Below are 27146 nucleotides of genomic sequence, written 5' to 3'. Positions count from 1 at the left end.
GGTTACGTAGTTCTCTGTTCAAGCATCAATTCGAAGATTTTTGTTTCCACGAAATTTTGTATTGTTTGCTCGAAAGTTGTTGTTGAATATTAGGTAGTGCATTTCCTAATTAGCCGAATCTCCCATTCACTGTTCACCAACTTGAGCGGTACAATTTATTATCGGCATCATACCTCATTGGAATTCACACGAAAATCAATTCCCATGGATATTTTTGCGAGTAGAAACGCATATGCGATGTCAGTGTGACGACGCCGTGACGTCATTGGGGCATGCTCCTTTTCATCTGGCCTCAATCAACTGTGATTCGCTTAGAGAATGCGTGAGGAGGAGGAGGAGGAGGAGGTCGTGGTGGAGAGGCCGCTCACACGTGACCATCCTGGCGGAATGTCACAAACACTGCGTGCAAGCTGATTGGGGAGACGCTCTGACTTTTTCATTTAAACTGAAAGGGGTTGCAGGACAGTTGTTTGGAGCCAGATATATACAGGGTGTTTCACCTAGCGGAATAAAAATTCTAACTGGCGCCGTACTCGCCGGAGGATTGTGGGACTTTCGGCAATTACCTTCTGGAAACTTTTGCCACCATTGAGGAAAGCTTTGGACAATTTTCAATTGCAAGAAATTTACTTTTTCAATTGAACTTTGAAAATTGCAAAGCGAACCTCACTTTTTTTTACAGAAATATGAATTCCTCCACGGATAACTACAGAACCAACAGAAGCTATGCACAGTACGGCAACAGAAATAGTCGAAAAAAATTAGGGAAAAATTACGCTTTAGCCCCGCCTGCTTCATTTTCGCAAAGAAGCCCGCGCGGTATGCACGTCTAGAAGAGGAAGTGTCTCCGCCTTCATTTGTTTTGCCTTCATTGTGATAAGACGGTTATTTTGTTTTCTTTGTGATAAGACAGTAGTCACAAGCTTCGAGGTCAAAGCGGGGGAAAGAGAGGTAAAATAAGAGGCGGGGACACTTCCTCCTCTAAGACGCACATGCAGCGCGCGTTTCTTTGCGAAGATCACGCAGGCGGGGCTAAATCGTAATTTTCACTAATTTTTTTTCCCGACTATTTCTGTTGCGATACTGTGCGTAGTTTTTGTTGGGTCTGTGGTTATCTGTGGAGGACTTCACATTTCTGTAAAAGAAAAAAGGTGAGGTTCGCTTTGCAATTTTCAAAGCTCAATTGAAAAAATTAATTCCCAAATTGTCCAAAGCCTTCGCTGAATTGTCGCTACGCGAACGCACACGTCCTGTTGTACACGTACAAGTGCTGTTGTTCTCGTCTTGGGTGTGTAATTAGACAAAATAGTTTGCCCGTCCTTCGCCGCCATTTCAAATTAGTGTCAGTCGCATACACTAACGTGCTGAGTACCATGTCAGCACAATAGACAGCACACCATCATCATGTCAGACCGGCCCGAGGCGTCTGTCCTCCCTCGACGTCTCCTGTAAGGCGTGCTTTCACCGCACTGAAGGGATGCACCCAGGAGAAACAACGAAGCAATATGTCCCTCCGGCTCTCTTAGCGAACAGACATAACGTTGCTGCGCTGCCATAATGGAGCGGGATGACAGTGAAGAGGGCGCTTCGAGAGTTTGTTCATATCCACACTTCGGAAAGGCAGTAATGCATCGCCATTCTGAAGCAGACAGAATAAGACGGCAACGACTGAATGGAGAAGCCGAGGACTGGGCCTGCGCACAATAAGTCACCAACTTCAGTTAAACGTTGTCAGCACACGTTGTTCAATAGAGTTGTTGTGTTACAACAACCCTATTGAACAAGTCGCACCACACACGAAGCGAAGTTTGTAAGTAAAGTAAATTACAGTTTGCAAAAAGCAATTGTAAAGTCGCTTCTGGGGTGATAGCGGCAAGACGAGTTACGGAGCCGCGTTGTATTACATGAGTATCTGTTCTTCCCAGCAAAATGCAGAGTCTTCCACCTCTCTTATTACGTGGAAAGTGACCCATACGAGCTCTCCTCTCCGACTCACATCCATGCTTTTGTGAATATAAGTCTGTGCACGAGAGAGAGAGTGTGTGTTTGTGCGTATGTCCAAAGATTTTCTTCTCCTCATCCTCTCTCGTCGTTATTAAAGTATACACCCTTGTTCTCTTTCCTTTTTTTTTTCTAATTTATCGAAAAACGAGGAAGGCACCTCTGTGACGTAGAGCTAAACAGAATCGAATATTTCCTGCTTTACTATACCTTGTTACTATCCTGGTTACTATACCGTGAGGAAGCCGCAGCACGTATAGCTCGAAAAGTATGTGCCCTGGGACAAGCCGCTTGTACTTCGCCATCTGAAATGCGCATAGACAATGTCCCACGGGTGTGCAAGGTGGGAACAAATTAAGTGCCGCACGCCTTGGTCTTCCTTTGCTACTGAGTCTCGTATACGGTGTGGAGGAGTGCATCCTGCCTACGGAGACTTTTTCGGGATTCCACGGGAAACAGTTCTACTGTTCCCTCACCCAGTAAATACGGTGTCCAAGCGATAAAGGTATACAATCCTAAATAAATTTTATTCCCTATGGAGTAGTGCAAGAATGATTCTTTAGAGTGCGAGTAAGAGGCTCTTTGAAGAACCCTTTCGACAGCGATTCGGACCAATAGCTAGCGGCCATCTACGAGGTCTACCTCTGGAACAGTTCCTCTGGGACCACGCGCCGACCGGCTGTCAGGAATGACACAAGCTACTCTTACCATAATTCTCGCGGGCTGCAAGACATCGTCTTTGCAGCTGCTGCTTCGGCCGTCTGTATATCAGCACTCGACTCGAAGAGAAAGCCCGAATTGGAAATGTCATGCCACATAAGTTATGACGAGGCAAAAAAAGGAAAATCCTAAGTCACATTGGATGTCAAAAGAAGCACGTACCGTTCGTCTGATATAAAATAAGTGGAAATGCGAGTGTAAGCTTCAGCTGACAGTAATGCGCCTTCGTTGTTGCTAGAGGGAAAATCCAGACACAACAAAAAAATAACTGAAGTGTGAATGACCCTATCTAAGTGCGCGTTTCGTAAGTTTTCACGCGCGTGAAAACTTACGAAACATAAAACTTACACTTAAAACAAATATTTGTTGTGCAAGATGCGGCCCCGCTGAGAGCAATGAACTTCACTATAAACTTGTTTTGACAATGAACGCGAATACTCTCAGTTCATGGGTCAATATTATTTCGCTTACGAAACGCCTTGAGCGCTTTCCACCGGTCGCAAACATTTTTCACTACAATATTTCAAATCACTTTAACATTCAACGCGACCTAGCAATGGACCTTTTTCACAACTGCTAATGCGCATGCGCTGCGGCACCGATGACCCTGGTTGCGCCGGACAAGGTTATCTCCGTGGTCAATAGATGGCGCTGGATGGGGACGCCAGAAGTGGGTACCAGTGAGGGACACCACGCGAGCGGCGCGAACTCGTCGGTCCCCCCTCCAAGACCGGTTTGGGTCCTTTGTGCTACCCACCCGGGTTTGTTTTGGCGAGGTTCCTTCGAGGGAGGTTCGCTGGGACACGACGCGTATGTGACGAAGGTCCATTGACAGGAAACCGTATGCGTGAAATTTTAATGTAGTTGGTGTGCATACATTACAGGAATTTTCAGCGGGACGCCGATGTTCTCAACACCTCCATTTAGGCACGTGTCATTAAAGCTGCTCTGATTACTTGACTTTTCCTCTCTCTCTTTTTTTTTCGCTCTCGCTTTTATTCGACATTACTGACTTAAGATCCCGTTATTCGAGAGGGGAAGTTCATCTCAGCACCCTCACCCTAGTGTCAGAGAAAAAGAAACGAAGGAAAACTTCACTCTCATTGACATCTACTCTGCCGTGCCAGCGTGGCGCAATGGCTAGTGTACTGGACCGGTAATCCGCTCCGCCAATGTCTCGCAAAGAACACCGACGAAGCTTTCCACTTATCCACACTCCTTAATCTTTTCTACGAAAAGTTTCAGTTTCAGGTTATTTTTATCGCACCCCATTCATTTACGACGTCATTTCCAGTAAACAGAGACCCCACAAAAGCCGAATGTCATTTCTCAAGGCATTGCCACCGTGCGACCACGAAACCTCGCCCTGCGTCTATCCTTCATTAATCACTGCATATTCACAAGCGCTGGCGAGACGCGAGGACCTTATCCACGTGTCCCCTCGAGTGGAACATTCATTCATCAAGGTCTTTCTGTTGCCCGGGCTGTCTTATGATGTCGTGCCGCCCGGCGTCCAGGAAATCCTTTTGGAACGCGAGCACAGATAACTGTGTTAGGCACTCAGCCGGTTTTGGTCTTAGTGCATTCCTGTAGATCTCTCCTACTTCAGTTATAGTGTGTGCCCAATGATCTGACTCCCGTGGACAGAGAGTGTCGGTCCTTCACGTTGATTCGACAAAGAATGCGCTGCGAGGAGCGCACGTTCGTGGGAATCTCGCGATATGTTGTACGGCGCGATTGCTGTGTGATGCAGGGCTGGCTGACGATGGTAGACGCTTTATTGGTTTCCGACAGTGTCGCACATTGCATGCTTGGTAAATGAATTTGGCATCCGGAGCAGACGGCTGCGTGATTCAATCAATGGGGACCGGCGTATGGGCGAGGGGGAGCAAGCCGTCGCTGTCTCGGCCTTGTAATGTGCACAGTATAATGTGTAATGTCCATGCTGCAGCACTGCAAACGCAACCAATAAGGAGCGATAAGTGCGATGAATTGCTGTTTCTGGAATGTTGTGCCGCTGAGGCATACGGAACAGATTCGTCCTTCCTGTGCGACGTCAGTACAAGAAGGGCAGCTAAAATATGTCTATGGCAATTTTGAAGGTCAGCAAGGGCAAACGATTGGAATGCATGTGCGATATAGTGTCAATTATAATACACGTGGTGTCAAATTAAATACAGTGCCGTTGATGAGGAAGGTTTCTGACTTGGGGCTTCTGCTTCTGTCTGTAATCAACATAGGTTGCTCTTCCTCTGTTGGAACGTACCGATTTTAACTTTGACAAATGACTTTTTTTACAAGACGTCACTTTGTAGACTAAATCATTTAAAATAAGAGTTCCCAAAGGCTAAACTTTTTACTAACAACAACAACAACAACAACAACAACAACAAATAAATCGTGACTATGACATGGAGTGATTCACCACTGGAGGGAAGTACACTACACCATTACACGCGAAACATTAGATGTGAGATATGAGAATGAAGTTAAAGTTATGTACAAGTACAACAATTGAGTTGTCCTGCACTGGCTGCATTACGCCGCAAAAAAGGAAGATGAAAAAAAAAAAAAACACATGAAAGAAGCACCAATGGTCATTGAGATACAAAGTATAAGTCTACTGCGTCCGGAGCAAACCGGTAGACAAGAGGAACTCCAAGAACATCAGAAGACATCGACGGATGTTGCACGTGGCTCTGACATGGGAAAGAATTGCAGCCAAATTGAATGTCCGTCGGCTAGCAGTGCTCAACTGAGCACTTTTCACTAGGTTTCTCCAATACAGTACTTTCTTAGGACTTGTATGCAGCAACGAAAACAAACAAACAAACAAAAAGGTAAAGAAAGAAGTTTCAAAATCGACGGCACTCGGCGTCCTAGTATAGTCCTAGCATGTCTCACTTTGTGAGGGACGATCCTTTTCGTTTTCTACTTTCTCTCTCGAACTTACTGGGGAATTTACTGAGTAAAGGTTTAAATGTTTATGGTTCAGGTTGGCATATAGGCAATGTAAGGATTAGGTCTGGAAGTACGAGCCTGAGGAGAAGTGGCCGCCTGTGCTGCAACTTTTCCCAACAAAGACGTAATGGTAGGATTAAGCACCGTCTTGGACGGTAAATCCTGACATGGCGCGCATGCTTAGCACTGTAAACGACGGGGAAGCACAGGACGTTCTGCGATTAGCTGCAAGGAAGGAAGGAAAATGGAACAGACGAAGCAATAACAAAGCAGCGAAAGATAATGTGCGTGAGATCCGTCGGTGGGATTAGGTATGTAGGAAGAGCTAGGATTAAGAATGGACTACGCCACGGGGGGGGGGGGGGGAGGAACCACAAAATCACTATCGGTATTGTGTTTACTGTGCATTTTGTGCCGCGAAGAAACTGTGGCGTACAGACGTGGACAGATGGAGAGAGGACAGCAGGAAGGAGTAGAGAAAAGAGGGGTTTGTATGCGTCCTGGGCCGACTTCAGGGGGAACTGTGCCGACAGTCGTCTGGAAAGACTGCCGGAAAACCAAGGAAAAACATGAGACAGCGCAGCCGGTGGGGGGATTCGAACCCGAATCACCTCCCAGCCTCGGCGTGGAAAGGGATCACCCTAACCACTAAGCCACGGGAGCTTTTTTTTTAATACCTTTAATGGACGGTATTAGGGCATGCAGACATGCACTATAGAAGCGATATGACAGAGAAAGATATGTACATAATGAGAGGCGTCGAGAAAGGAAGTGGGGAAAGGAAGCCTACCAAGGACAGAGAGAGAGAGAGAGAGAGAGAAAGAGAGAGAGAGAGAGAGAAACAATGCTTCACACAGTTAAAGCAATACTTGCGACCTAATAATCATGGAGACTTTTGTCTATCAGATGGAGAATTTTAAACCACTGAGAATGAGGATCACGCCCTGTCTGCGACAAGAGGAACTTAGAGAGTGATGCTGTATAGTGTCGAAAAAAGGCCAGAACCCAACCGGAAGACCGTAAGTTACGGTCTCGTATCCGACGCGCTATCCACAAAGAATACAATCCAATCAAGATCAGAGCACCCCATGGAAGGTCTTCTCACGGGCGCTTGTTTACTGCGCAATTGGGCATTAAGTGCCCCTAACATTAAGTGCCACGCAAGCAATTCAACACGTTTGATAGTACAATGATTAGGTCAAGAACGCCTTCAAAGGAGTGTACACGCAGCGGGAGACTTTCTAAACAAGTTTGACGTTTTCGACATTTGCTTCTACATGAATAATTCTGTCAGCAACCTGTGCGCGGGCGTCACACGTACTGGTATCCCCAACCCCATCCCACGTGTCCCGTCTTCACCCTCTTCTCACACCAGAAAGGTATGCACTGCACTGTTCCGTGATCGCTATACTATGCTGAACGTCACGAGTAGGGACGAAACACACTGAAATAGCCGCGACTCGCTTCACATATGTTTGTCTTTCACCCTCAACACCATCCACTATCAATTTCACCGAGCACACGTACGTGTACGCGTACTGGATAGCGAGTTGGTTTTTGCGCACTGCGCGAAGCTCTCTTTTGTTTTACGCGTGCGCAGAACCTCCAACGCTATCCCTTACGTACGCAAAGGTGATAGCGTACGATGTACTAAAGCTCTCTAATAAGTCCACACCCCGCACAGGAATTAAACATCAAAGAACGTGCGTGGCATAGATGTTGTGCGCCATAGTAGAGCAGGGTTGCTTGGATTTAATCCACATGAATTTTATCCGGAGGATTTTTTTTAATTTCATCCACACAGTTTAATCAGGATTTTGTTAGAGATTTTTTCCAAATGTGGCGTAAAAGACAATATGAATTCAATGTCACACGGAAAACTCCCGATTTATTTTCTTGTAGTATATTGGCTGTTTGCAAAAGCCCAGGTACGCGCGCTTTTAACTTTTTCAACTTTGTAACTTTAACTTATAACTTTTCAGATTTAACTTTTTCCCACTTTCTTCTGCTTCTGCACATTCAGGGAGAGACTTTCTTCCGCTTCCCGGAGGCACTGTAACGGAAGTGCGCCGATACACGACAGCTAATCCAGGCGCGTAAGATCCACACCATTCAACCACGTGTGCGTGGAACTTCACTTTTCGGGAAACAATAGAAACTGATACAATGTTGCTGGAACAGGCAGTTCCGCAGAAAAGAAACTACGAGAGGTCACCCGAAATCAAGAACAGCAAAGCACATTTGTTTTTACTCTACGTCACATTTCTAGCCTTGGATGTATTCTCCAAAAATATCCGGGTATTATCCAAAATAGCCCACTGGGGAGGATCTTTTTAAATATAGCCGGATTTTTTTTTTCAATCCTGTAATAGAGCGACCTGTTCTGACCAGTGCGCTTTTACCAAAATCCAGCTAAAACACGCTGAGGAAGACGAGCGCCTATGACAGGCAGAAATTTGGGATGGCGTCATTTCTTTATTGGCGTTTTACTGCTGATCTGCAACCATGTTGTAACGCAAACGATATTTACATCGACAAGGTATATACAAAGTATAGGCTTACCTCGAAGCGGAAAGGTATGGCGTCCTCACCGAGAGCAGCGAGAAGCCTCTCGTGCACCGCTCCGCGCTGGATGGCGTAGATCCTCCTGGAAGACCTTCCGTAAGAAGTGCCAGGCTCTCCAGGCGTCTTTGAGCCGTCTCCCGGGCACAGCTGAGCGTGGCCCAGGTAGATTTCTCGGCACAGGGACATCCCCAAGATCTCGTCTTCTTCGCGGCCATAGCGGAACCTTCCCACTAATGCCACCAGGAGTCTTTCGCTCGATTCCAGCTGGGAACGGTCAAGGGTCACGACGCCTTCTGTAAACCGATATAACGAAAAAAAAAAAAATCGTTGAGAATAAAGGCAGAAGGGAAGCGAGGTGATCTAGATACGAACGAGGTAAAATTGCCCCGAGTTTAAAGGCAAAGAGAGACGCAAGACAGAATTCGAACAGATATTCGTTGAATCCTATAATCTGACTTCTACAGATTTCGACAGACTCGATTTGGAAGTAATTTGCAGCTAAAAAAAAAAAGGTAAATTCGCTAAGAAACTTCACAGCGTCATGCAAGGAAACCGTAGGACACATTCATTATTTCGTTAATTCATGCGCGTCTAACGCGTTATACACTACACATTTAGAAAATAACATCATTATTGAACCACTTTCACACCGGTCAATAGGGTCATTCTGCGTTGACTCGGATCTATGTGCACTTCTGTATTTCATTGTGTTTATTTACCGCTTCATTTGTTTTACACTATTGCGATATAGGCATTTAGTTGACTGTTTGTCTTAATATTTCTTAGCGTATACTATTGCTTGTGACAGACTCAAGTGTATAGATATTTTTAATTTGATATCCCATCGTTTGACATCCCATGAAATAATATTCCAATCGTTACTGTATTATAACTGAGCCTGTTCTTTCGCTGCATGTGAAGTTTTTGACGGGGTCAGGCCTCGTAAAGCTACGGTGACCCAGGTTTGTGTCTGTACCACCTGCCAAGCGCTTGGTAAAAGTAAACATTATTATTATTATTATTTCCTAACATAATCCTCAGGTAATGTAGTGTACTTAAATGTCCTAACCTACGTAAGTCAGGCACATACGCGTTTAAAACTTAACGAAAGAAGATATCTACAAGGTATACTCGGCAGACCATCAGTTAATATGAAGTGGACAATGGCACGTATGGCGAGTAATTACAATGGTCAAACCGGAGCGAACACTTGGATTTAGAGCACTGCACGGGCCGCAGTTTTAGGCCCAAGCCCGGCCTGAACACGAGAAATTTATAGGCTACCCGGCCCAACAACAACAACAACAACAACTAAATCATGACTATGGCCTGGGGTGATTCACCGCTTGAGAGCAGTACCCTACCCCATTACACGAGAAGCATGCGATGTGAAATATGAAAATGAAGTTATGTGCAAGTACAACTCGAACTCCCGTCCTCTGGTTGCGCAACGCTATACGTCGCACAAAAGGAAGAAGCACATGAAAGGAGTGCCAATGGTCTTTCCATGACAGGTATTTTCCTTTAACCTGATTCGAGTACACTCCTTCCACCAGAACTGTACTCTGCGGTGCACTTCGTAGACCGACCTAAGCCGAAGCATAAATTAAGGACTGTCCTCCAGGAAATCCTGCCTGCGGCGCGAAGAACTCGTTAATTAGCTGACGTTCACTAATAAAATCTCGCTAATAAGCGTACGGTGACTTTTATGTTCTCGTTAGATCTCGTTCCCACCGTCGCCCTTGCTTCGACAGCCGCTTTGTTTTCTGAGCCGCGAAATTGACGCGCAATAAAAGCTGTGCCAGGGGGGCAAAAAGGAACTATGTTTGGTTTAGTTTCGGATTTTGTATTCTACCGGGGCTTCATTTGAAGGGCTCAGCATGTGGGGGATAGAATGTTAAAACGTTTTCTCCTTGCTTGGTACACGAGAACAAGGTGCGCGTCAGGAAAATCGGTCCACGTACCTCTTACTCAGCGGAAATTAGTATGTTCGTGCCGCTTGTTTTCTTTTTTTTTTCTCTCTCTCTTTAATTTGTCGCCAATGAATCCCCGGTGGAGAAGAAGTACTTTGTACTTCTAAGCATTTAGCGTCAACGTCAGTCCGTGTCATATCATATTCGATCAATGATAACGAACTCGTACTACTTACGATAACGAACTTACGAACTCGTTCCAGAACCAAGCATTAGAGGAACTGTAAAGTGAATGGCAAACCTGTAAAAACTGTGTGCTTTTCCGAAAAAGCTCGCAGCTTTGACGTAATAACGCTGCTGTCTATCGAGTGTTGTTCCAGCAATCGAATTTCAAAGATGACTGCACCAAGCAAAACTTGCGGACTCCCAGACATGCCAACCCTGAGGCGACCTCCTGACCGTGCTTGCTGTACGCTGGAATTATGTAACCATCACAGTAAGAGCGAAAAAAAAAAAAAAAGTGAAGAAATGTTTTCAATAAAATTTTTGGTCAGGGTTTAATTCTAATTAGTCTCAATCAGAATTGATTAACTTAAATAGTAGTAGTAGTAGTATTTCGAAACGGATTTCGCAAAAATTTACCGCCAATGATGGCCACAGTAAAATGACCGCGTTTCAACGCGTTCGGCACGATGTCCCAAGATGCAGTCAATTTTCTTGTAAGCTAGGTTCGCGTGTGAACTGGTTCACGTCGATGATACGCTCTTCTGGAATACAGTTTCATTTTTTTTTTTGTCACGTCTTCGTAACATCCTATTCGAAGATTCGTAACATAATAATGTATTATTGTGTTTGTTATACAGGATGTTTCACGAAGGTCCCACGGCTGAATAATTTGTAAACAGGAGTCGCTATCGAAATGCTTGATTCAGTGAGCATCCCTGAGACATCGACCAAGAACTGAGCAGTGAGCGGTTGATTTGAATACGCTCATTAATTAAATAAAAATTCCTACTTCTAAATTTTACTTCGGACGCTTCTGGACCCTCTGGTTACCGACCGGAACCTTTTTGCCTAAACGGAAAACTCACGAAATAATAATAATAATAATAACAAACTGACGAGTATAGCGTTTCGTCTCCCGTTCGATGGTTAGGGTGATGTTCACAAGTGCGGAGTGGGCTGCCAAAAGGACGTCTGACGACAAAGTCGCTTAATAACGATTTCTAATGCGTTCACATCAGAAACACGGTGGGCACATCAAGACGCCCAAGTCTATTCGGGGACTCTCTCGTCTCTTCACACTCTCCTTTTTTTAAAGATGGGCTCTGTACTTTCTTCTCGCCGACGGATATACCTGATCTTGCTGCTTCGGCGCCTTTCTGGCATCGTCTTCAGGTTTCTCACTTCGAGCTCAACACAGCCGCTTCACTCTACACCGGCGAAGCCGTGTCGGTACCCCTTTGATTTCCTACATTCCACCTCCCTTACGTCGCGTGACAAATAAATGTGAAAAAAAAAAAAAACACGTGACGCGTCGTCACGTTTCTGGAGGACTTTGACGCAAACCCAGAGGCGTTATGTTAAAAGGGAACGTTAAAGTGCAAAAAAACTCTCCTCGCAGAATCAAAGATTGCGTTACCTTGACACCAACCCAAAAAGAACGGGAGTCATCCGTTGCGTGGTTCGTGAGCGAAAGAGACCGCAATTTACGCTTTCCCACTCCTTCTCAAGAAGGCCGACATGCGGAGCGCGTTCTCATTGGTCTCCGCGAGCGATTTGTCCAATCAGCGTGGGACATCGTTTGAAGAGTCCAATCCCAGGCGTCTCCACATCGTCGCGCTTCTTAAGAAGGAGAGGGAGAGGAAAAGCGCACATTGCGTTTTTTTTTTCGCTCATAAATCGTGAACGAAGCGACCGATGAATCGCGTTCTTCTTGTATTGGTGTCAAGGTAACGTCATCCTTTCACTCCGCGACGATAAATTCGTGTTTCCTTTAGTGTCCCTTTAGAGACATTGGAGCTTATTGCTCGACAAAAGTTTCGAGGCCGAGGTTTTCTTTTAAATAATCAATCAATCAATCAATCGAGGCCGTGCAACACAGGCAGGCGTAACACGAGCGATGTGTGTGAGTGCCCTGCAAATAGCCATCTGCGGTCACGTGTCGTTGTCCTAGTTCTGCGTGTGTTAGGAGGCGGACTGCAGTGGCTCATCCTCGAACTTGCTGTTGTTGAAACTTAATGCGTTCCTTTCACGAAAGCTAGGCCTCTAATATTACTCGAAGGAATCGATGGCACGACGCATATCTCGACTGTGCGCTGTCTGTATCGAAGTGATCTTGGAGCTGCGTTACGACGACTGGACCGCCGTCCGCTGGACCTAAACAAGCTGTTAGGATGGACATCGCGGCTCCTTACTCGTTCTCTCTTGCAGATTACTCTTACATGTTTTTTTTTCGTATCTCTCATCCTTGTCTCGCCTTATTTATAATTTATTTCGTCATTATTTATATTTATTTATTTAAAACAGCAAGAACAACGAAGTTGCGGATGGAACAGCGGAAAAAAAGTCACCATGGTGATTTGACGAGCTCGCCGTTCCCACGTATATGACAGGCAACAGGTATCAACATTGTGACTCGTTAGAACACATTAATAAACTAAGGCATCTCATAAACTAAGTTAAGCATAGTCTACGTACAGATTTTCGAGACATCGACAGCGGATCTTTTTGTGGAATAGCAAGCCGACACTTCGTTCGGCTGACTTTTACTTTTCTTTTCCCCCCTTTTACTTTTGTCTTCTAATAAACATATCCCCGCCATCTTTCACGTGCATAGACACGCACACACAAGCATGGACACACCCATTATTACTTCTTGGTGGTTTGGAGTAGACAGCCTCTCGGTTGTGGGGGCTAATCTCGCCATAATTTTCTACCCTACGCCTGACCCTCACCTTCACCTGAACTGTCAACCTCGAAATCCGAGACGCCTTAGCAGGCTGTGCAGAAGCAGGAAAAATAGAAAAATCGAACAATTTCCTCAGGATATTATTTATTTTATATTTTATCGAGGAGGGCCTTTAATAATATAGACATTTTCGCAGGAGAACTGGCTATAAAATGACTTCTGAGGTGTGAAAAATAATTCTATGGAGAGTTTCTAGATAACCTGCAAGCGCTTTGGTAAATGGGTGTAATTTTGCCATAGAGCTGTCAATACCACGCTGATGTATATCTTCATGTCTCCCCGACTCTTCGTACTTCCTGGAGGAGTTTCTACACTATATAACTACGCTTAACGTTGTAAGTATAAAAACAACTAGCAGTAACGTTGTAGTAGATTAGGCAACTAAATATTACACTCTTAAAAAAGGGTGTACTTTGACTCCTTTTCCTTGCCACATATATCATTTTGGAGAATACAATTACTCTCAAAAAGGAGTCTCCTCACAAGGAGTCCCTTCAGGGAGTAATTGTACACTCGAGAGGGAGTGATACACGAGACAAGGGTGTACTCCCCAAAAAGGAGTTGCTGTACATCTTTTTTTTTTAAGAGTGTAGAAGGACAAAGACAACACGAGCCTCACAACGCGTATTTTAACTCTACATATCCCCCCCCCCCTCACAACGCCCAGTTGCATATACTTCAATTGAACGATGGCTGCTGAAGAACTTCTGGTGCCTTTTCTTTCAACATTCAGCTTCAACATTCAATAAAAGCAACTAGAGTCGTCGTAAGCCTTATGAACTGTACGTATTGACGTAATGTATTTGTATTAATAGCTCGCACGCTTGATAATCGAATAATAATAATAATAGTCGAAAGCTAAAAGCTACAGTGCTAAAGTTTCGACACGCGTTCATGAAGAAAGTAACTATGATGTAAAAAGCACGTGTACGTATCTAAGAATATGGCAGATTTCTGTGTATCGATGAGGGAGAAGTACCTACCTAACTGCACTCGTTCACATAACATTCCGCGGTGGTAGCTTGCCAATATCGGATTGGTGCAACTTACCGACTTGTTCCGTGCATGTTCCAAGGTCACAGAACTCCTTCTTCTCCAGGTATACCGTGACCTAAAGAAAGAAAAAGAAAAGAGCCAAGTGTTATTACAGCAGTGTCACAAATACGTGTAAATGGACCTAATGGATATGACCAATATTCACTCATGTAAGTGTCGTTCTCAGCTACGTTATCAGTGAATTGCAGTCACCGAATTGTACTAGCGGATAGGAACGTGGAATTTATGGCACTGTGTTCGCCGTCCTAATCAAGCCACCCTTTTCTAAATAACTTTATGTTAAACCTTTATCTTACAGAGGGAGCGAAAAAAAAAAGTCTTCATCTTCAACGTGAACTGCGCATACTTTTTTCTTGTACATCCGAAAAGCTGACCTCGTCCTCGTTACAGTAACAACAGCTCGATAAAGCTTATGTAAGCTTTCGAGTGTAATAACAGAAGTGCTGTCGTCAAGCTCCTTTTCGCAATCGCAGAGCGAGCGGAAATACGCAATTGCAACAGTGAGAAGCCGGAAGCGTAAAGAGGGAAACTGCAGTCATCGGATAAGCTCGCTGTCGGCAAAAAAGGCTCATCTCGACTAATAGCGACGCACGAGAACGTCCCTGAAGCGCGATTCGCAATTAAAACGTGCGGGTCAATCCGATTAGACGTTAATCTCGCGCACCCAATTTATTTGTCACACATTCTAAGTGAAGTTCGCCTACACTCGTGTGTCGCAGCGAGGCCTCCGTAGAGACCACGGCGGCGAACAGATCCACGCCCCGACAACCGACGAAATAATCCTAAGCTTCGAAAATTCGCTGCGTTGCATTTCTGCTCATCGAGTGAGGCTCTTAGCTAGGCTTCCGAGTTTTCGGCATTTATTCCCGGGGAGATTCCTCCGGTGTTTTTTCGGCATTTTAAAACGCTTGCTCCAAAAAATAGATGCCGAAAAGTCGACAGACTCATGAAAGCAGGACAGCTTAGTAGTAGGATATTGAGAATGCAAAGAATTCCTCTTCCTTTATTGGAGGGCTCCGCATATGCTTGAACCCTCTTGACTCCCAAGGGAAAGCTTTTCCCTAAACTAAAGGCTAGCGGCACCGCAGGGCAGTATTCCCCACCTGGAAACGAGGTGAAAGAAAAACGAAAATGTCGTGCCCCCGAGGAACAGAAATGCAACCGGGGACCGGCATTTTCGCTACGTAGCACCATAGGGAAGACTATAATTAGGAGTTTTTCGGAACGTGCCGAATTTTCGAAAACATATTTGGAGGGTGTTTTTCGGCAAACGCCTAAAACGCGGAACCCTATACTCTTAGCGTAGTCCGGCAAAAATCTGGCGCAAGGTGTTCACGTATTTGAAAGCTGACATAACACTGTGGCCACGAATAGATAACCATTTGGCAGATAACTTCATTCGCTTTTAATACAATCGTTAAAATACAATGAGACGTATTCTGCTGCGTCTGGTTGCGGCCCTGGGGTAGTGGAACACAAGCCTTGTGGCACATTTCCTCACGCATCGTCAATACACGTATTTGTTGTTGTTGGCTGTCGTATGTGGTTGTGTTAGCTGTTGCGACCGATGCACATTTGTTGCCTGACCTTTTCAAGGTCGTTGCCGATCTGTTCCTCATACTCCATTAACGACGAGCCTCGACGAGAAATATTTCACACGAATAGCTTTCTGTACAACCGCTTCTCGCTTGATCTTTCGCAGCAAATACGAATGCGAAGCGCGTTCCTCGTGACACTTTCAATATATAAAAAAAATATGAATAATAAAATATAAAAAAATATAAAAATATATATATAAATATATATATATATATATTATAAATATAAATAAAATATATAATAATAAAAATATAAATAAAAGAAATATGAAAAATGTTTTGCATTAAAACATAGCGATGCGGCTTGTTTAAAGATAATTATAACTAATTATAATTAAAGATAACTAACGACGAGAATCTGGGGTAGTTGGAACAAGCTTATGTTATTCATAATAAATATCTGCAACTTTGGGCATTGTAGCCAACGCATTTAAAAGCGGTAGCTTTGTGAGGTCATCACTGACTGTAAATTACTGGCGATACTATTTGTGTCACATGATTTCACGTGGCCCCATAAAGCTACGGACGGATTTACACTGTGGTTGGTCCTGATAGGATATGCGTATAGAACGACACAACGCATCCGCAGCGAGTGTAATTATTTATTATTATTTCTTTTTCAGACTTGCCCGCTTATATATGGCATATGTTGTGTACTTTTATTATGCTACTTAGTACGACGTGACGCTAAGAGAAAATTCCAAGATGTGAGCTCAAGATCGCAGGTTCGATCACGGCCGAGGATGGTAGCAATGTGGGGAAGGTAAGCATTGCTTCCAGTGCCGTGCGTCGGAGATTTCCGGCGCGTGTCAAGAGAGCCCCAGGTGGTCCAAAATATCCACAGTCCTACCGCGCGGTACGTGTAGGATGTCGCCAAACAAATATGCTGACTCATCTTATGTGTACACCTACTCCCAATTATTATACTTTCGATAAAGCAGGTTAACTGAACGCGCTCTGGATGAGGAAACAAGAAAGTAATATTCTGAGCAAGATCCCGATCACGATCATCCCCATCGCTCTGACCATCGCGCCGAACAGCGCGCAATTCATTCTGGTTTCGGCAGTCATCCTGACGGCCCTCGATAAATCGCTCCGCCTGTGACTGCGGCTGTCTCTACACTCTGCTTTACAATATGTATTGCAGCGGTATACATGTAGCGAAGTTGACAGTTACGTTGAACGTGCACAGAAGTTTAAAGGGCTGGTTATACTCCGGCGTACCACCAATTGAAACAGTGAAAACAGAAATACAATCAACTACTCAGATAGTGTACACGTAATGTCAAAGTGCAAAGTGCAAACAGGGACTGACAAATACGGTTTCCGCAGTTAAGGACAAGAAGCCGAACTTCATCCATAACTTCTCGCACCTGCCTTTATACCCACAATTGTAATTTGCATATTGTTTATCAAAGCACTTAATATATTATTCATAGAAAGGACTCCCCCCCCCCCCCCCACACACACACACAAAAAAAGGGAAGTATTTTGCATGTTGCGAGATAGACGCCTACAGCTGTCTGAAGGTATAATCGTTACTTTTGTAAGTTGATTTTTTGCGTTTATTTTTTCTTGGAATCTGCATTGCCTCGAGAGGATGACATTTCAACATAGCTCGACTTTAAAGCTGACTAACTTTCTGCTGGTTCCAGTTGGTCCCGACGGTACTTTCCCTGTGCTGAGAAATATGCGGTTTACCGCGTCTGTAACTGTAGCTTCACTGCATCAATCCAAAGTTCGGCAGTCAAAGCACGCTTTACAGAAGCGCACGAACGCTAGGGAAGCCAACTCTCAAATTCAAAACACGAATCTGCACGTCTGTCTACTATATATACATATAAAAAAAGAAAAAAGGATTTGCATTTTAAGTCTTTCCTGTACCAACAGGGTCATACGCCGCGAAACGAGTTTTCGTGCTCGTGCCGACGTCAGCGCTAAAAGTCGCGGAAGAACGTTGGGTGGCATTTCTCAGCAAGGGCAGCCACCTGTAAGATATGCGTCATACTTCACTTTCGACTGAAATCTGCTTGCAGTTGAACGCGTTAAACCTGTGGGAGGGGGGCGGGGGGGGGGGGGGCTTGAGTTGTCGCAGTACTTGTATTCGTTGACTAACACCTGTACGACTTATGCTTCAAGAGGAACGACCCCTCCGGACATTGCTCTGCTCATGGGCATGTTGACATGTTCGTGTTCTCACTCCTCACGGTATACATTGCAGGTGTGGATAGTAACACTCATGATTTGTAATATAGTACCAAAACATAAAACTTCTTAGAAATCAGTGTTATAACGGTAACAATAATGATACTTTGTTTCGGAGGTATTAAAACACACGATACTCATACTGCTGTGTTTAACGCGAGTGATACTAGTAATATTGCGTTGATACTCCACTAGCGGGTTATCGAGAAAAAAAATGCGAAAATATCCACAAATTGGGCGCTATTCGAGACAGTAGTTCTTCAATCACGTTTTATTTTCCGCGAATAGCAGGTGCCCTCTTTTGTAGAGCAAAGTCTGAGGGCTTGATAAAATTAGTGACAAAGTGTACCGGCGACACTCGGTGGGAGCAGGACGCGGGACCCCTCCGTAGGTTTTATATCTTCTACAGCGTATTATAATACATGTAACACCTCAATTTTGCGTACTGTGTAATAGATACAAACGCACTCAAAGAGGGAGTACTTTTGCACATAATACAAATATACTGAAAAATATTACAGAAATAATATAGCTGTACAAAATACTGTTCTTACAGCCCACGCCTGTTACATGGCTAACATTCTCGCTTGCCTAATACTTTTTTATATTTCGCTGTGTTTATTTTTTTTTTAAATTCCGTGTTAGCGCAGCGGATCAACTGTGGCTATGAATGGCGTACTGACGTGGACAGACAGAAAGAGGAGAGTGGGAAGGAGTGGGGGGAGAGGAGTTAGTATGCGTCCTGGGCCGACTTAAGTGGGGAACTGTGCTCACACTCGTCTGTAAGGTCCGCCGCAAAAACCCAGGGAAAACCTCAGACGGAACAACCAGTGGTAGGACTCGAACCCACCACCTCACGGTCATCAGCACGGTCTTGGCTGACAACAACGAGCGGGAATTTCTGCCCACTCGGTCATCACGCTGGTTTTCATATTCGATGATGACGATGACGGTGATGATGATAGGAGAAAGATTTTTTTCTTATTCCGTGCTAGCGCCGCGAAGCAACTGTGGCTATGTGCGGCGTACATATGTCGACAGATGGAGAGAGGACAGCAGGAAGGAGAGGGGGACAGGGGAGGGGGTTAGTATGCGTCCTGGGCCGACTTCAGCGAGAACTGTGCCGACATTCGTCTGAAAAGTCTTCGGAAAAACCCAGGGAAGACCTCAGACAGCACAGCCGGTGGTGGGATTCGAACCAACCACCTCCCAGTCTTCAGCACGACCTCGGCTACCATCGACGAGCGGAACGCCTTAAGCCGCTCGGCCATGCCGCTGGCGTACCATAAAGAGCACACGTAGACACGGTACGAGTAAATATTTTCAGTAAACTAAATGGAGCTTAATATTAGAGGACGGGCGCAAATAAAAGGATTATACTTCCCGGAAATCGGCCCCTGGATCGATTCCGGCGATAATTACACGTCCTTACAACGTGGCGTGGAAACAGGCGATACTCCCAACGGGAACAGGGCACGCGAGGGACATTTCCGTACGGGCTAATATGAACAGGGTTTCTCAAAGCGTAATTTGCACTTCGCTCCTCTGTGTACTCGCTGTAGCCGCGCGTGTGAGCCAGGAAGAGGTCACTGACACCAGCTCGTTTTAGGAGTTCATCAACGCCTAGATTGCGACATTTGAGATTACCTTCCTTGCGGAACATGTTCATACAGCCTCGCGCTTTTTTGTATCGTTCTCAATTTTCCATGCTGTCCTCGTCCTCGTCACTGGCGCTCACGGGTGTCTTTTTCATATGAGTTTTGAGTACGCCTTTTGATGTACTGGCCTCGCTGGATGTGGTGGTTCCGCATCGGACTGATGCAGGACTGATGAATGTATGCTTAGATAGAGTTAAGATGATGGTAGTCGCACAAAGGTGGATATGGGTACCCCATGGCACGAAGAGCTGACTGATGAACTGCGGCTTGGGATTTAGGGGTAAATGAATGAGTAAAACTAAAACAAGAAGAAGAACAACAAAGAGAAGTAAAAGAGAAAGAAAGACGAAGCAAAGAAGAAGAAGAAATGTGAAACAGAATAAGTAAAAAGTAATTACAAAGGTAAAGTGCGTCACAAATCACTCGCAAAAGTAATTAAGTCACAGTTATAATTACATAATGTTGAAAGTATTCCTGGAAGTGATTCATTACTGAGAATGGAATTAATAACAGTGATGAGGCTGCTTTGAATTAATCATGTTTCAGGTCTGCAAACTGATATGCAAAATGATCTCGAGGGCCATTCATCAAAAAAGAAATTGACAACGTGGAAAATGATTTTTTTAAAAGATATGTTTGTGTGAACCTGTAAGTACTGAACCTACTAACGTTCTACGCCGGTGCAAATTTTTTAATAGAGTCTACTTATTCAAGTGTAGAACATGAAGAAAGGAGTTCCCAGTGCCACGAACTAGTAGGGGAGAAAAACCGTTAGCAATTTAGTCAGACGTTAAAGTGCTAGTGGTTATTTATAATCCTTCGGATACACAGTATTACTCGTAGCCGACATTTTGTAGCTTCTCCTCCTCTTTCAGAAAACGGAATCAATACAACACCACGAAGTCTATCAATAAGGGCGTATCGCATCAAAGCAACAGGCAAGGACACACCCAGTGTCACGTTATTCTCTGCAGAAGCGGGAAGCCATCCTTGTAGCATAAGTTATGAACCGGCAGCGAAAGCACCTCCATGCATATTCTTTTTATTCAAATTATAGGTAAAACTGCACGACGCGATTCACATTGCTACGATAAACTCCCGTGTGGTAACTTTACAAGTGATGGCTCGGCGACAATTAACCCTTGCCTTTTTATGTGTAGCCTGTGATGTTTGGAAAGTTACGCAGACATACAAGGCATTCATTGGCAGAAAGGGCTTTCAGCTGTGGCCGTGCAATCAGGCTACTTTTGTGGAGCCTGCACACTGAATTATGCAGTCCACGCGTGGAGAGTACGTGGCACGGATCTCATTATGGTTCGTCGGAGAGATGGCTATCAATTCCGCCTGCAACAGTTCCGAACCTCAGCTCCACCGAATAAGCGCGTACGCATGGCAGAGCTTCTGTGTGTCCGCGGGGCGCGATTTCAAAATGGCATTCTTGAAGCGTCGACGCAAATAGATACAAATGCGCTGTCGGTGTGTAGCAGCGTAGGAGAGAATCTGTTAGTGTGTTCACGCTGAAACAGCGCTGCGTGCGGTGCATTAGGGTGCATGATACCCGCGCCCTCTGTAGAGCGATTCCGCCTCCTCGCTCTCCATCTCACGCAAGTCTCGTCTGCTTGCGTTAACAGCGTGAAACTCGTATTGCGCTCACGTGACTTCCGGAGCAGGATTCCGACGTTGAGCTAAACGTAACGTTCGTTACCGTTATTTTTTAATTTGGAGCGTTGAGGACCTCCTGTGGAAACTGTCTCGATGGAATGTGATTCTAAATGAACGTCGCGATTTTCCTACGCGAGGAAGATCGTGAGGCGTCACGGGGAAGTAATGCCGTTATCGCGCCCCGTGGCCTAGTGGCAACCCCCAAGAACACCGAATATCCTCTGGATGGACGAATAATGTCCTAACGCATTCGTACGTCCGATGGATATCCTCAGAATGTCCTTCGGACGTACGAATCCGTTAGGACATTATTCGTACATCCAGAGGATATTCAGTGTTGTTGGGGGCGATGATGGCAATTCCACGCCGAGACAGAGAGGTGACCCGAATTCGAATCTGGGCGCCGGCTGTGATGCTGTCCTGGTGTCTTCCCTGGATTTTCCTCAGACGCTTTAAGACAAATGTCGGCACAGTTCTCGGTGAAGTCGGCCCAGGAAGCACGATCCCCTGCGTCGTGACGTTGCCCGCCTGAACTTGGGCAACGTGGCTACAGCAAGCAGTTCTACCATCACCACCACCTTTATCGCTCGTTACGGAATAACGGAAATTCGAACATCGAGCTTCGTTGAGCTGGTTTCTTACGAAGGTAACAAAGGTAACAAAAATCGCTCCTCGCGGAATGAAAGGTGCCGTTACCTTTACACCGACATAAAAGGAATGAGGTTTATTCGTTGCGTCGTCCGTGACCTACGCGCGGACGAAAATACACAGGGTTCACCTTCCTTCCTTTCCCTTTCAAGAAGCGCGAACGTGAGGAGTGCTGCCTGCCATTGGTCTCCTCAAACGGTCCCGTTCCTTTTGTGTGGTAATTCAAAGCACTGGCACTTTTGTTTCCGCAAGATTAGAAATTTTTGCACATTAGTGCCCTTTGGAAACGTATTGCAGTTCTCTGCACGTCGGCATTCGGGTATCTTAATAGACAGAGCCCATTCATGAAGCTTTTGGGTATACCAACACCGCCGTTATTAATCACGGTCAGAAAATTAATACCCCGGAGATTCTCGTAGCTACACAGGACACGTAAAGTAGCGCTCCATTTACCGTCATGGACCAAGAAATGACTTTGGTAGCGGACGCGCGCACATACATACATACATACATACATACATACATACATACACACAGACAGACAGACAGACAGACAGACAGACAGACAGGTGACACAATTTCCGAGAGACGCATGAGAAAGCGGCATCTAGCAAGGGTTCCTTGTTGAAACGGGACTAGCTTGGAGTACTAGGTGGAGTCCCATTATAACTTGGACATGGACTTGGACCAAGACCTGGTGACCCTAGAGAACCCTTACCCTCATCATCCAGGACACAGTCGTGAGGCTGCACATAACTATGACGTCAGCAAGGGCAAGCTGCGGCCACCATTACCACAACGACCACAACCACACTCGCAGTCGCTCATGCAACACACAGTGCAAGAGGAGAAGGAAGAATACGATGCAGTCCAGCTCGTGCCGCCGAGCCCATACGCTGCCAAGTGCCACGAAAAATGCTTGAAGGGCCCCGATGGCTCACCGGGGCCCTGAAGAGGAAGAATACTTTGCCGATTCGGAGTTAGAAGAGAGCGGCGCCGAGACGTCAACTGTCAGCGACTCTGATGGCCGCCCAGCACGGCAGACAGGACTCGATGGAAGCGCTCAGCTGCGCCCGCAACTGCCCAGGCGACAGACAGTGCGCCATCAACGGCGTGCTCCAAGACGACGGGGAGGTTGCATCCTTGATTACTTAACCACGACGGAGAAGGTCCTCTTGGGATTTCTCTTCTTGGTGACAGTTCTGTACCTGATGCGACTCCTCCGATCGGCAGACGTACCGGAACTTTGAGTGACGCTTTAAGACGTCTGTTTCCTAGATAGGCGAGTTTCTTCTCAAATGCGATGACACAGCTGCATTGATGTGGTACGTCGTTTGAAATTTCACGGCATCGACAGAAATTAAGGGGTCTTGGTTGAGAGCACGTAAAATTTATTTCAAAGATATTCCGCATACGGAAGATATTGTAGACTAAGCAGTGTGTGCTTGTGAGCAAATTCATTCGTTCTGAAGACATCCCTGTGTACTGGAAATGGAATCGAAGTCCGACCAAGAAGACATCCTTGAAGACATCCGAAGATATCCTTGACCAAGTACACTAGAACGGTCATGCTACAGCTGGCGGTGGTCATATTACTCCGTAACGTAATAAATGACGGCAACGAAACAATGATTTTTTTTTCCTTGTTACATATTCTCAGTCCTCTTTCACACAGTGCGAACATAGGTTGAGTTGTTCATCGAGTGTACAGAGATTGTTCTTTCTGTGATAAGCCTCAGAGTAGGAATTCATGACGTCATATTTCATACGTAATCCGTTCGTCACTTTACTACATCCCATATCTTTTCGTAGAACTATACGTCTTGGTGGTGCGAGAAATGAAACGGTGTTTTGCATGCAATCATCATTTAATGGGAAGCAAATCAGGGCTCCATGCATATTCCGTGGAGCCATACACGGTAAGCATGCGATGATATGAGAAGTACGATGCGTGGTGGTTGCTTCGCCAGTCGGCCAGGTTTCTTACCAAATGCTATGTCGATACAGGAACCTCCGAGAATCGCAGGCGCCGTTATCGAGGTGAGCCTCGACCCAGATGTGTTGCGCGTGTAATTCGCGGCAGAGCCACGTCCGCCAGTCGCTGATCTTGTGCCTTGCTGCGGTCACAGGCGACCCCGCTAAGTGTGCAACCTTGCGCCTTGTGGATGTTAAGCGCGCAAGCTGGAGACAACGGGAACTGCGCTTGCTTGCATTTAATGGTTGAGAGAGGTGCTGATAGGCATCCAGTTGCGAGACAGCACCAAAGGCGCAAGGGCGTGGCGATGTCGGGAGAAAATAAACAAAGCTAACGTAGAGCTTGACAAAGGGCCTTGACACCTATAGAACACGCAGCTTACATACAGCATCTATAATTATGCAATATTTAAACACCTGAAGTGAAAGTACCGAAGAAGTGCAGACATAGCGTTGTGGGTACAGATATCAAAACGTTACTGCAAAGCAACAAAAACAAAGACAAAGATCAAAACCAAACAAAGCGACATCACGATCCCACTGTTACCAAAATAATGCTTCCGAGTTCTTGTTCGATGGTGTAGGAATATCTGCTGAATATCCATATTCATTCAACAGACGTGGCATAATAACAGAAATACCGTGTTCCCCATATGACGTACGTGTCTTTGGACAAAGCCTCATGACAATCCACCCTTGTGTAATAGCGCTCTTCTTTCCAGTTCGTAAGTGATAAAAATTTCCAGTTATTTTTCTCAGTGAAGTTTTGTACATAGCTATGCATTAGTATCTAAGAAATTCGGTTAATGAAACTATTCCGCACTTCTGAAAGGACGGTTTGACAGAGCTGCATTTTTTTCAATGTCTTCAACAGTGAGATTAGGGACGACGGAACGAGCAAAGACGCGAGCACGACACGGTCTCTGACACAGGTCTCTGACAACAACTTCCTGAGAGGTGTCAAAGGGATGGGATGTTTATAAAGTGCCATTTCATAAGAATTTCTTGAAACTCGAGGCGTGTCACCGAATCACCTCCTAGCAGAGCTTAGAGAAATTGTTACGAGATGGCATTGTATAAGCGTCCCTTTCGTTTCACGTTGTCCGTGTCACGTTTTTTTGGGGGGTTGCATGTTTTCGTGACACTCAATTCCCACGTTACCTCTCCTATACCTGGCGAGAAGAAAGACGCAGTGCTACGTCAAAAGAAACGAAAGGAATTAAAAAGAACGATGGAAAACCAAAGAAGAAGTAAGAAAAAAACAACAACAGAAAGAAATCCCCATAATGCGGCCTCATGCCAAATCAAGATCGAGAGACCAGCTCCGAAACCACAATAGCTTTCAAGCACAACAGCGCTCAAAGCCATGTGCTGGCGGCATCTGTTGTTACGCCTTTCTTTCGGCTTTGACTGGACGCCAACGTGGAGCATATAAAGCAAGAGAAATGCGCGATGTAGTACCCTGTCTCCGTTTTGGTAAACATTCCCGGATGTTGAAGCGCCTCCTCAGTGAACGTAAGGAGCGAGCTCCAGTAATTCGAACGCGGATCCGTACGCTCGTTTCTGCGCGACGTAGTCAGGGAAGACCGAAAAAAAGACAAAAAAAAAGACGACGATGTTGGGAAAGCTTGCGGCTTTTCCTACAGTCGTCTGCATGCGTAGCGAACAGGAGGTGTCGGCAGCGCGGAAACGAAGGATAGCAAAGACATACGAACAATATTGCCTCCACTAAAGGTTTGCTGAAGGTAAATATTTTCACTGGTGGAACAGTCATGGCAATGTTTACGTAGTATATGTGAGAGCCTACAGGTGCGACGCCATTGGGTAGTGATGGCTACGTCAGTGACTACTGACCTGTTTGACTGATTGATTGGAATGATGATGATGATGATTAGCGTTTTTCTGCCGCATCGACAACTATGGCCATAATACGCCAAATGCTGGTGAGTACATGAAACTGAGTTAAAAATATACCTATGTAATTAAACGAAAACTATGTTTGTAAATAAAACACACTGTGGTAGTCTAAAACGGACAAGTTAAACCTCAAAGCTTATTGATAATATTAATGTCTTGTAAAAAGTGCAGTACCTTTTGAAATGGCACAAACGGTTCATCACCCAGTAACTGGGTCGGGTGGAATGGCAGGAAATACTTATAAAATTGTGGAAAGTGTACCTTGCGCTGCTCCTCAAAAGAGAGGCATGTACAGAGAATGTGTAAAACGGTCAGCTGAACTCCACAATGCACACATTCAGGAGGGTCCTCACGTCGGATAAGAAGCCATGCGTCAAGTACATGTGTCCAATTCTCAGTCGAGAAGCTAATGTGTCACGTAAACGATTAGATGGACTTGGCATGGGTCTTCTCACATAGGGCTTTATCATGTGCAACTTATTATCATTTTGTGTGGTCCAAAATTTCTGCCACTTATGATTGATCAGCAGGGGTCTCAAATCCTGATGAGGAAAGCCAGCAGGAGTGATCTCTCCCAAGAGAGTGGCCTCAGCAGCAGCCCAATCAGCCTTTTCATTCCCCTGTATGCCTACATGGCTGGGTACCCAAAGGGTCAGGTGATTGATTGGAACAAAATGCAAGATAAGATAATATCAAACAAAGTAATATCAACGTTGGGCCGCGAGGCTTTCGTGCCGAGGCAGTGTCGGAAATGAAAATTGCATGTTACATAAAAGGTTTGCGTGACACAATTCTATGGAACATTCAAGAATATATAGGTGGCAGAACGAAGCAGCTTCCATATTACCAGTTCCAGCGTTGTTTGTTTTTTCCTAAGCACGGTCCGTATGGGGCTGCTCACTGAAGATTATGTCCGTCCAGTCCAGCTCTTACATGGACCGAAACACTCTGCTTGGACCGTATTACCAGAAACCACGCTACGCAATTCCGCTACGCGACTTAACTTGAAGGAAAAAAAGACAAAGAAAATGGGCGAGATGAAACTCCATTACGGCGCACAGGTTATACGAGCTGTATCTTCCCAGAACAGGAAGCATCGCGTTATGTAGCTGCCTGGAAAACATCCTCCAGAGACACATAACAAGCTTTCTGCTCTATGGGGCTAGCCGAGAGGTATCAGGAAATTCTTTGTTTTACGGGAGGCGAAAGTACGCCAGGGACGCTAACCGTGGTAGATCTTCGTCGGGAGCCCATGACCGAGGATGCATGTCGACATTGTTCGTTCAACGAAGTCAGT

The 27146-nt window shown here is 45.3% G+C and overlaps 1 protein-coding gene across 2 annotated transcripts in view; it reads right to left on the bottom strand.

Moving 5' to 3' along the window:
• Positions 1 to 27146, bottom strand: part of LOC135366795 (phosrestin-2-like) — a 257439-nt gene that overhangs the window by 21408 nt on the left and 208885 nt on the right. For both annotated transcript variants that reach the window (XM_064599712.1, XM_064599711.1), the window contains 2 exons: positions 14182 to 14242; positions 8245 to 8540 (listed from right to left, as the gene is read on the bottom strand). In XM_064599712.1, the coding sequence (XP_064455782.1) occupies positions 8245 to 8540; positions 14182 to 14242 (357 nt within the window). The remainder of the gene's footprint in view (positions 1 to 8244; positions 8541 to 14181; positions 14243 to 27146) is intronic.

This window comes from Ornithodoros turicata, chromosome 8 (genome assembly GCF_037126465.1).
Source record: "Ornithodoros turicata isolate Travis chromosome 8, ASM3712646v1, whole genome shotgun sequence".
In the NCBI taxonomy this organism is placed as follows: domain Eukaryota; kingdom Metazoa; phylum Arthropoda; class Arachnida; order Ixodida; family Argasidae; genus Ornithodoros; species Ornithodoros turicata.
This window is presented reverse-complemented; position numbering and strand designations above follow the sequence as displayed.